This window comes from Protopterus annectens, chromosome 2.part1 (genome assembly GCF_019279795.1).
Source record: "Protopterus annectens isolate FY-2018-M chromosome 2.part1, PAN1.0, whole genome shotgun sequence".
Lineage (NCBI taxonomy): Eukaryota > Metazoa > Chordata > Ceratodontiformes > Protopteridae > Protopterus > Protopterus annectens.
The window spans coordinates 973,181,942-973,194,110 of record NC_056729.1 but is presented as its reverse complement, the minus strand read 5'-3'; the positions used below and the strand labels follow the sequence as shown (position 1 = coordinate 973,194,110).

General features: G+C 44.6%; 1 protein-coding gene across 1 annotated transcript in view; it reads left to right on the top strand.

The window, feature by feature from the left end:
• The first annotated feature begins 7,456 nt into the window (after positions 1 to 7,456).
• Positions 7,457 to 12,169, top strand: part of BOD1L1 (biorientation of chromosomes in cell division 1 like 1) — a 2,284,811-nt gene continuing 2,280,098 nt past the window's right edge. Inside the window, exon 1 of the mRNA XM_044062584.1 lies at positions 7,457 to 7,695. Coding sequence (XP_043918519.1) covers positions 7,579 to 7,695 — 117 coding nt within the window. The 5' untranslated portion in view covers positions 7,457 to 7,578. The remainder of the gene's footprint in view (positions 7,696 to 12,169) is intronic.

Below are 12,169 nucleotides of genomic sequence, written 5' to 3'. Positions count from 1 at the left end.
ATACATATAGATAGATATACATTTCCCTTGTAAATCATACTTTCAAACTGATTGCTCATAAGATGTATGCTGATGCAAAAATAGAAGTTATGTTCTTACCATAACGTTCCATGTTAGTTGTCTTCTTCTCGCCTTCTTCTTGCTGGATGGGTTCGGAGCCGACCTCGGCTCCGACTCGGCCACTCTAAAGCTCGAGAGTTGGTTCCACCGGCTCGAGGCTCCCCTTATATCCCACAATGCTAGGCGAGAGTTACCTCAGATCTCGTTTGTAAGCTAACCCCAGCTTATAATAGTAACAGTATAACTGTAAACAGAGTCCACCTCTAACAACAGGAAGAAAGAAGGGTGACCTACATCCTGAACCAGGAAATATGCATAATAGCATATGTCTAAGAAAGAGGTGGTAGAAAGAGAGGTCACAATCACAACTCCTCTAGGTCTGTCCAGGCCAGGGGGAAGGAGGGTGGGACGCAAGAAGAAGGCGAGAAGAAGACAACTAACATGGAACGTTATGGTAAGAACATAACTTCTATATGTTAAGTTGTCTATCTCGCCTTCATTCTTGCTGGATGGGACCGTCCCTAGCACCTTGTCCCGGTGGCCTAACGGAACAGACTCCTGAGAACAGTGGAACCAAAGTTAGCTCTATGCCTAGAAGCTAAATCCAACTTATAATGAGAAATGAAAGTGTGAGGAGTAGCCCAAGTAGCCGCTGCACAAATGGTGTCAATAGGCAGTCTGTCTTGGAAGGCTAAAGAAGTAGCCAAAGCTCTGGTGGAATGGGCCTTAGGTTTATCAGGCAGCTTTTGATGTCTAATTTCATATACAAGGGAAATCAAAGATGTTAGCCATCTGGATAATGATACCTTTGAAACTGAAAGTCCCTTTCTGCTTTCTGCATAGGAGACAAACAGCTGATCAGATTTTCTGAACTGTTTTGTTCTATCCAAGTAGTACCTCAATTGACGGTGAACATCCAGGCAGTGTAATTTTGTTCAGACCTATTGGAGTATTCTGGAAAAAGACAGGTAGATCAATGCTTTGATTTAGATTTGACGTCGAGACCACCTTAGGCAAAAGGACGGGTTAGTTCGTAAGGATACTCTGTCCTTATGAAACAAAAGATAAGGAGGACGACAGCTGAGTGCTTGAAGTTCTGAAACTCTTCTAGCTGATGTAATAGCTACCAGAAAAGAGTCTTCCATGATAATAATTTTAAAGAACAGGAGACTGCAGGTTCGAAAGGGGAGAATCAAAGAAGCAAGAACTAAATTTAGGTCCCAAGGAGAAGGAGGATTTCTTATAGGAGGTCTGAGAAGAAAAACTCCTTTCAAAAAGGCTTTGCAAAGCTTGTGGGACATTAAGGCAGATTCAGAAATACCCACATGAAAGTTAGAAATAGCTGCCAATTGAACTTTAAGTGTAGAGGAGATGAACCTGCATGGAAGAGTTCAGCTAGAAAATCAAGGACTAATTGGATGGAAGCAGTGAAAGGATCTATGTCCTTTCCTTGAGCCCAATATGTGAAGCGTTTCCACTTACTCAAATAAATCTTCCGAGTGGAAGATTTATGGGAAGCTATCAAAATATCTCTAACAGAGTGAGATAATTGAGGAAGCCTGGCTAAGGTTGGAACTGGAGGAACCAAGCAGTGAGGTTCAGAGAGGGGAGGGAGCGATGAAACTGACCCGACTGATGGATCAAAAGATCTGGAACTAGGTCCAGATTCCACGGTCGCTCCAAAAGAAAATGATGTAGAAAGGGGAACCACACTTGTCGAGGCCAGTAAGGAGCAATGAGGATCAATGAGGCCTTCTGAGCGATAGCTTTCTGTATCACTTGAGAGATTAGTGGGAAGGAGGAAATGCATACAGAAGTCCCGGGCCAAACTTGGACTAGAGCGTCTCTGCTGGGTTGGCCTGGTAAAGGGAATAGAGTGAAATATTCTCTGCACTTGCTGTTGTGGGGAGTAGCAAAAAGATCGCAGCAAGGCTGACCCCACTTGAGAAAAATTTCTCTCACTACAGAGTCTTTCAGAGACCACTCGTGAGGCATGAGTATAGCTCTGCTCAACTTGTCCGCAATTTGATTGGACTTTCCGGGGATGTGCGTTGCTATCAGAAACCGCTGAGAAGAAATCGCCCATTGCCACAGTCTGAGTGCTTCTCGACACAGGGGGTATGACCTGGTTCCGCCTTGTTTGTTGATGTACCACACTACAGACATATTGTCTGTTTGGATTGCAATCATTCCCAAGGGAAGAGAGTCTTGAAGGGCTTGCAACGCTAAAAGCACTGCTCTCATCTCCAGAACATTTATGTGCAAGTGGCATTCGTTTGGTTGCCATGTGCCCTGGACCGTCCTGCCCTGATAATGCCCCCCCCACCCGATCAGGGAGGCATCCGTTGTCAGAGTAGCAACTGGAGGAGGTGGAACAAAGGGTCTTCCCAACAAGAGCTGAGGGGAAGACATCCACCACGAGATGATTTTTGCACGCTTGCGTGATCATAATGGTGTGAGACATTGGAAGTTGCTGGTATGACCATTGAGTAAAGAGCATCCATTGAAGGATCCGCATGTGGAATCTGGCTAATGGAAGCAGAGGTATGGCCGCTGCCATAATTCCCAACACTTTCAGAACTAACCTGGCTGTGATTCTGTTGTTGTTGAAAAGGAGTGATACCAGTTTGTGAATGTCTGTTATTCTCTGATGTGTTAGTCTCGCAGACATGTTTACTGTATCTAGATTTGCGCCTATGTAGGTAATAGTACGACAAGGCGACAAAACAGACTTTTCGCAATTTATTGAAATACCCAGCTTTTGACAAACGCGAAAAGTGTAATCCCTGGCCATCAGAAGGAGATGCTTGGTGGGAGCTGTGAGGAGCCAGTCGTCCAAATATGGAAACACCTGGAATCCTTGTCGCCTCAGGTGAGAAGCTACCACTGCCATGCATTTGGTAAACACCGGGGCAGTGGTGAGACCAAAGGGCAGGGCCCTGAACTGAAAATGACTGGTTCCCAGCCTGAAGCGGAGGAATCTTCTGGAGCGCCTGTTCATTTTATGTGATAGTACGCATCCTGAAGGTCTATAGAGCACATCCAGTTTCCTTTGCCCAAAGGGAAGGATGGATTGCAGCGTGACCATCCGAAATCTTGTTTTCTTGACTGATCTGTTCAAGACACTGAGATCCAAAATTGGTCTCCAGTCCCCTGTTTTCTTTGGAACTAAAAAGAACCTTGAGTAGATTCCGGATCCTTGCTGGTCTGCTGGAACTGGCTGAATTGCTCTTTTGCAAGCAGTTTTGAAATCTCCAAAACCACTAGATCCCTTTGAACGGGTGGAACATCTGGAAGGGATTTGTTTGACTGATTTGGAATGCGAAGAAAGGGGATAGAATAACCTTCGGAAATGATGGACTGTACCCATTTGTCTTGAGTCAGGATAGCCAGGCTTCTGGGTACAGTGACAATCTTCCCCCGACTGCCTCCGAAGATGGGCAGTCGGGCGACACCTCAAGGATGGTGGAAGGGCTTGTCAGGAAGGCTTCCGATTGCCCTGGTTCTGCGGACCCCCTGCCCCTAGGGCTTATCGTCTACCATTGTTATTCCGCCTCTGCCTCTGGCAGGAAACGACTCTGTCGCCAGGCTAAGTCCCTTGAGATTGTTTATGGAACCACATCTTTCCACCTTTCTGGCCTTTGGGGTAAGGCCTAGAAGGAGTAGAAAAACGGACTCAGACGGCAGAAAGGGTCTTGCCATCAGTTTCGCACCTAGTCAAGGTTTCTTTCACTTGAGGACCAAAGAGGGATGATCCATCAAACGGGGAGTTAGTGAAAGACGTCTTGAAGGGGTCCGCAAAATTGCATAGCCGCATCCAGGCATGCCTACGTAAGGCCACACCTGTCCCTGCGGCTCTGCTCGCTCCATCAGCCGCGTAAGAAAGAAGGCGCATGGAGGAGTTGGTTATGGAGTTAAGGGTAGCCAGCTGCGTGTTCATCTTATCTTGGAAACCCGCAGCTGTCGGGTCCTTTAACATTTCACTCACTTCCTTGATCAAGTCCCTTTGAAGACGAGTAAAATGACACAGGTAGTTCAGCGAACGCATGGTAAATGTCGCTGACGAGAACATCCGCTTCCCGTACCTGTCCATGGACCTAGATTCCTTGTTAGGTGGATGGACAGGTACTGAAGGATCAGCTAGCTCCTTCTTAGTGGCAGCAGCTACCACCATAGCATCCACAGAAACTCCTTTTGTTAAGAACTGTTTGTCTGCTGGTGCCGTTATGAACTTGGAGGGTCTCCTGGGAGTGGGGTCCACTGAATCAGGAGCCGTCCATGCCTTCTTAGCAACCACCTGCATGAGGGGGTCAAAGGGGGGGGACACCCAGGAGGTGGAAGGACGAGAGCCAAACGCCTCAGATTCGTCCTCCGAAGGGTTGAGGGCTGGCCAATTTCCCCTCTGTTTCAGGATCTCCAGAATGTCTGCAAATGAGACATCTTCAGAAGGGGAACAGGGGGAACCCTCAGAATCATCCAAATCTGTGTCTGACGTGATGGACTCAGGTGAGTCAATGTGTTTCCTCTTACACTTCCTCTTCCGTGGGGGCTCTTCTGCCAAATCAGGAGAGGCCTCGGAAGAGGATGAAATCCCACAGGGGTTCCTGAGGAGCTGGCTCTCTGCGGTCCGGGATGAGGGAGTGAGTCGACTTAACCTGAGGCACTGTAGAGGGAGGGGCGGACGGAGCCGACTGTGGAGTAGAGCCAGGCTCTAACACACTCCGCATGACCTCGAATGCACCCCTGTCAGGCAGAGCCAGAGGTCCCCGCCCAGCTAAGAACCCCTCGGCACCGACAGTGATGGCTCCGAGGCCAATGTCGGAGCCGAACTCACCAGCGCCAAGCACCGAGAGGGAGGGGGGTCGGACAAGGGTCCGATGCCACTCACCCCCTCGGAGCCGACGAGGGAAGTCCGGCGCCGAGATTCTTCCAAGGAAGAAAACGGAGCCGACGACGGAGCCGAAGACAATTGTATCGGCTCCGACGCTATCACAGTCTCGGTTCCGACGCGACCCGCCCGAGCTCAAGAGAGTCAAGGAGGAATATGTTGATGGACCGGGCAGGCATCGACTGATGAGTCGGGCTCTGAAGCATCTGGGCCAGTGCCTCGGACTTAAGAAGTCGACTCACTACCCTCTGAAGGTCATGATCCGACAGCCTCGATGACCTAGAGGAGTGAGATCTTTGGCTCCGTTCAGACAGCAGGGGAGATCCTGGAGCCGAATGAACAGAGCCAAGAGATGGTGACCTGGACCTCTTCCTAGTTGTCGGCTCCGAAGGTCTGGTCGGAGCCGACACGGAACTTACTACCTCGGCTCCGCCGAGCCGAGGGAGCCACAGAAACTGTGGACTGAGACTTATCGGCTCCAGCCGGAGCCGATGAAGGCAGAGGTTGAGAAACCTTAGGTCTCGGCTCAGTTGTCGGAGCCGAAGACCTAGATGCCTTAGAGGGCTTCCTGTAGAAACAGAAAGGGAATCCTCTGGCTTGAGTAAGCCTCTTAATATCAATTTATTTTTTCTTTCCTGCAGGACCCTGGGGCTGAAGCCATGGCACACAGCACAGGAGTCCTGCAGGTGCAAAGGCCCCAGACAGTAGACACAAGAAGTGTGAGCGTCTGTCAGAGACATTTTCTGACAGCACGCATCACACTTCTTGAATCCGGAGACCTTTGCTTCCTTAGACATTTTTTAACAGGTGTAAACAAACACACACACAAACACACTAATTACACCCTGTCAAGTTTAAATTATAATAAAAACCACTAACTAGGATTTTTAAATAAATAATACACACACTCCACTAGGGAAGAGAAAAGGCCTGTAGGCCCAAGGGAAGAACCTAAAGTTCTTGAGGGAAAAAACGGGAATTTTTTAGAAGGGGATAAAAATTTCTCTAAACTAAGGGAAATAAGTAAAAATATTAAAATTAAAGGGGTTTTGATAGACTAAATTACACAAGAAAAAGTCACTTACCAAGAACCGGTAGAAAACCAACCTCGATAGCTGTAGCGGCAAACGAGATCTGAGGTAACTCTCGCCTAGCATTGTGGGATATAAGGGGAGCCTCGAGCCGGTGGAACCAACTCTCGAGCTTTAGAGTGGCCGAGTCGGAGCCGAGGTCGGCACCGAACCCATCCAGCAAGAATGAAGGCGAGATAGACAACTTAACATAAAATGTTTTTACATTTGTATTTGTTTACTGGGGTAGAGCACTAACCTGGGAACTCTGGTTAATGCTCAGAATCACACTATTACGCAATGGAAGCTCGCTCTATTACTGATTTTCAAATGTATGGTAATCATACCTCTCAACCGTTTAGTGCAAAAAATCTTGACAAAACCTAAAATGATGGAGATGGGGGGAGGGCAAATAGGGACAGATTTTAAATATTGCTCTTATAAACTTAGAAAGTTGACAGAATAATAAGTTTTGCATTAGCATGACTTTTCCGAAGGCTGTGGAGTCTTAAACTCAAATGCTTGTCATTATTTAATGACTTCAGTCCTCAGCTATTTGTCAGAAAGGGACAGATTTTAGGAGGAACACACCAAAAGTATGAGGTAAAAATCTGGACATTCTACGAAAACTTGTACAGTTGAGAGGTATGCTTACTATCAGTCAATCATGGCAGACAAATACTCAGAAAATGCACACTAAAGAAAACTCCTGTGCTGTTTTACTTATCCTTTCAGTGAATAAAAACTTTTATAACACATTCCTTAAGCTATTTCTATACCAGCATCTGCATTCTTGACCACTACTTACGCACGGTCCTGCGTTCAATTTCAATGTAACATTTTTTTAATATTCAAAACAAGACTGTTCTTTGGAAGGAATAGCGTGGGCTAACCTTACACGGATTCCAGAAACGTTTACTTTCCATTGTGTATTCACAAAAATGTCCCCTCCTCTCGCCCCCAGAAAAGGCTAACCTTATAAACGTATATCATAGAATGTGGCTTCTAAAAACTGTAAATACAAATCCAAATGCCTATTTCTCTGCATTTATCTAAACCACTGCAAAGTCTAAAAAAATATAGCACGAGGTCCGCTCAGGACATCGTATAACATGCATTTGTTTAGGCTTACTTCGTGTAGTTAATTAAGCACATACTTAAATGGATCTCCGACTTTATGTCAGCACATTTGGGAGCAAAAATCATAGCGTTATGTGTAAGCCCAATTAATACCTATGTCTCTGTTTTTTTTTTTTTTTTTTTTTTTTTGACAGTGACTAAGATCGCTTTGCACGCAGCAGAATCATATCACCGGTAGGGGGAGGGCTACACTTCTATGTAACATTAAGGATTCAGGAGCATTTCTTTACTCTAAACTTCTTGTTTTTGCCCGTTCCTAATTCGGTCCCCCGTGTTCCGTTTCCGGTTAGGGCTCACATTGTAGTACTGTAACCAAACACTGTAGGATGTTATGGTCGCTGGTTGGCTGTTGGTGCTTCTAATGCGAACTGTAGTTTTTGAACCTTCTTCTGTACATTTGTTGCATTCTAAGAGACAGCAATGGCTGGATTACCACCCGGAGACCCTACTTTGGTCGCCATGATAGTGAACCATTTGAAGAGCCAGGGATTGTTTGACAAGTTTAGAAAAGATTCACTGGCAGATGTGGATACAAAGGTAACACTGACATGTATTGATTGACATTAGTACTTTTACTTTCATTCACTTTTTGTCCAAGTCCCGAAGATCTATAAAGTAAGTGGTCTTTGCTATTAAGCATTGCAGTTAGATTTTTTAAGTAGCAATTTTCAAGTTTCCGTTCATGTAATTGCTTGTACTGTGTTTGATCTTTGCGATTTTTAAGGACTAATGGTTTCAAATAATGATTTATGCTATACACACACTGTGGTTGGAGTGATCACTAGGAAGTGGAAGTATTGTGTTGTGTGCTTTCTTGGGAAAGTTAGCCTTCTTTCTTTTCAGCTGTTGAAATGTGGTGAAAAAAGATCAACAACATCTGATTGTCAAAGGCTGATGTTTGATGTTTAACCTTGATTGCATTTTAGAGTGACATGGGCATTTTCCTGATGACCTGATCGACATTTCAGGCTATTGCTGCTCCCACTACAGTTTATTTTGCAACTTTTCCAAATTTGCAATTTAATTAGGACTCATAGCTGTAAGGGAAATACTATGAAAGAAAGTAAGAAAAGGAATAAAATAAAAATATACACTTCCCTTTTGCCACCCTGATGCTTGAATTGCTGTTCCATTTTTTGAATTGTCAAATCAGATGACCCAAATACAGTAATTAACTTGCAAAAGGAAATTTTGCAGAACCTACAGGTTAAACAATACATACATTTTGTGAAAAGCAGTAACTGTGCACACTAAGATAACATCAGTTAAAATTGAACAGCTTATGCAAAAAGTCATGCAACCCTATGCTCTGCTGCTTGCAAAGAATAAACAGCTGAGGTTGCATTTCTTTAGAAGAATGTCAATCTGCCACTTTTGTTGGTAATACAGCTACTTGGTGTTTAGTAACTGCTAGGTTTTGCTTAGCAGTTGCAGTTCTGAAGTCTGTTTTGCCTCTGGAAAACTGTCTTTGACGTGGTTTTACTATATTACTTATATTTCCATTGATTGATGAGGCTTTTTTTCCCCAGAGAGACATCCATTGTTTAGTGTTGCATATATACTGAAGTGTGTAGTTAGAGGGAAACAAATCGATAGTTTACATTCTATTGTATGGAGAAAAAAATGGAACACAGTACTTCATTGGTAAATGACCCCAGGTGCCATAAGTAGAATTTTGAGTTGTTGATAAACTTGATTGGTTTACTTTGAAGAGTTAGTTCAACTGTATGAGTCAGTGCCTTCATTGCTGTAATACCAGAACTGCATTCTCAGAATATGGGCGTATTTATAGCCTGCCAAGATAGCTGCCATCTAATGTGTAACCAAAAAGGACTTATAGGTTAAATACTAGGCTACCAGTTTACAGATTATTAAAAGTCTAGTTAATAACTAGAGGTCAGACTCAAACCCTGTATGCTGTATTTCTAAGGTTAAGCCCTTGACTATTTTCCACCCCCCCTTAGGACAGCTTCTGACAGTCTTTCTCTTGACAACTTTCTTGGAAGAAGTGTGGAACGTTGTAGCTTATCAGTCTTCTGTACAAATATGGATTGAGGTAGGCAGTTTTTGGAGATGATTTATATTTTCTGGATATGATGGCTGCATTAAAATGCTGCCACTAGCTTCCTATAGACATGTTTGAATGTGTGTTCCACATAATCTTCCATTCATAAATCAATGCTAAGTCTGTTGATCCATGTGATGCCCGTGCACTGGCCCAGAAATCAAGGAGTCTCAATACTCACCACTAACACCAGTGAGGGGCGTCCACAATGGGAAAGATAACAAGTACAGACACAGTAAAATACAATTTCCCTTAAGAGCACACAGAGATCACAGTCAGTCTGGGGTTGGTTTCTCCCTTTTTCTCCAGATCCCCAATAAGACTACCCACTGACACAGCTGTAGAGTGGGGTCCTTAGCCAGGGTCCCAAGCCGAAGTCCTTCTAGCACTCTCTCTGTCCAACCAGTGCTTCTTGTCCCTGCCCAAGTAGCTGACACATGCACACACTTTGAGATATGATTTATATACAACCACACAGACACTCCTGGGGAAGACTGGAACAGGTTCACTAGCTGTGCCCCTTCTGTCCAGGCTATAAGGCAGTAATCACTGCCACCAGGACCCTTACTTATCAGCTACTATAAACACCCTTACTAAAGGGTGTCCAGTTATTACTGTGCAATATTATTATCCAAATGGTAAGTGTGACTGAGCAGCAAGACTTATTTGGAGTGGCTTGGACAGTATCACTATATATGTGCAATGTACTCTAGAGCTTAAATTATCTCTACACAAAACAGCCACAGTTGAAAGGTTTAAAAATATTTAATAATAATAAATAAAAAACACAAGACAATACTTCTTAATACACAGTGCTAGTCAAGAGTTCAGAGATCACAGGAAAATGCTTAAAATAATACAGTAGAATAGTTCTGACATCAGTATAGAAAACAGCTAGTCTAAACATACTATTTTCTATCTATTTCTTTAGAGAAACACTAAAGTCTAAGATCCTACTTACATGCAGGCAGAACAAAGCAAGTGCTGGTGAGTGGTCAGTTCTGAAGACAAGTGGAAAATGCTCTCCCTCTCTCTGAGAAAGTCCTTTAAATTGATGATACATCCTGCTGACTCATTTTAGATTACATCATTCTTAACAATTCTCTGGTTTCCCAGGTTAACAGAAACTCTTCATTAACATTTCTTAATAAGCTTGCATGTGGTCAAGAAACTACAGCAATTAAAGACGTTATATATGTAAACTCTAGCAATTAACTCTAGTCTCAAAACAATAGAAAGAATCTGCTGGTTCAGATATCATGGCTCCGAGCCCTGAGATCAAAACAGCCTTTAAATGCTTGACTTATCAGCTTTCTTACAGCAGAGTGCACTGTTACATTTTTGCAGTTCAACATCCAATACAGTCTTTTCACATTTAAGAGAACAAGCATGTGGCTTATATTAATATTTGCAAGTGACAGAATTGTCTACAAATTTCTATATAGCTAGGCTGGAAGCCTTCACATACCCCCCCCCCCCCGAGAGCTAGTTTTTCAAGTGACCCTTGAGAAACGTTGCTTGAGAGGGTTAGGGTTATCTGAGTATACCTTATCCCATTCCCTGTCTTGAGAGCCCATCTGCATTGGCATTGCTACTCCCACTGCAGTACTGCACTGACATATATGCTTGCAACCCTATGTTCCATTGTAGCAACTTGGCATTTTGCTGGCTGGTGCTGTTTAACCATGTTAGGGGATTTTGATCTGTCACTACAGTATTTTTTTTTTCCATATGGATAAGGCTGAAGTGTCTGCAGTGCCCACACTATGGCTAGAGATTCCTTTTCTACAGCTGCATAGCATTTCTCCCTGGGTTGGAGCCTGCAATTGAGATAAACCACTGTGTGCTCTTCTCCCTCTGAAGAAATCTGGATAAGTACAGCTCCCACCCAATGGTTTGAAGCATTCACCTGCACAACAAAATATTTGCTGTAATCTGGACTGGCTAACACAGGGGGTCCTTCCAAAGCTTCTCTAAGCTTCTGGAATGCTTGCTTACATGCTGTGGTCCACACTACCTTATCTGGCCTGTTCTTCCTTGTCAGGTCTGTAAGGGGAGCAGCTGTGGTAGTGTAACTGGAGACAAACTTTCTGTAGTACCCTGCTGTCCCTAAGAATGCCCTCACCTGCTTTTTGGTAACAGGTGCAGGCCATGCCTGAATGGCTTCCTCTTTGGCAGGTTCTGGCCTGATCTTACCACTCCCAACTCTATGTCCCAGGTAGGAAACCTCTGCCATACCCACCTGACATTTGCTGGACATAATGGTCAACCCTGCTCTCTGTAGTCTGCCTAGCACCTCCCTGGCATGTTGAAGGTGCTCTTGCCAGGAATGGCTGTAGATGGCAATATCATCTAGGTAAGCAAGGGCAAACCCTCCTGCTAGGATATGATCTACCAGCCTCTGGAAAGTCATTGGGACATTTCTCATCCCAAAGGGCATGTTTGTGAACTCATACAAACCCACAGGCGTCACAAAGAATGACTTCTCTCTAGCACTGGGAGTCAAGGGCACCTGCCAGTAACCCTTGATAAGATCAGTGGTTGTATGATACTTAGCCCCACCCAGCTGCTCTAGGGCCTCGTCTGTCCTAGGCATGGGGTAAGCATCTGACTCTGTGTGACTATTTAATTCCCTGTAGTCCACACAGAACCTGGTGCTGCCATCCTTCTTTGGCACCAGCACCACTGGGGAGGCCCAGGGACTGTTGGACTCTTGAATTTAACCCTATTTCCAACATCTCTTGTATCTCTTCTCTCAGAGTCTGTTTGACTCACTCAGTTACTTTATAAGGGGCCTGCCTAATAGGCCTTTGGGGTCCTGTATCCACCTGGTGCTGCACCAGGTGGGTGCACCCTGGTTTCTCAGTGAACACATCCCCAAACTCCTGTAGCACTGCTCGGATTTCTTGAACCTGGGTAGGAGATAGCTGCTGGGACACTGCTACC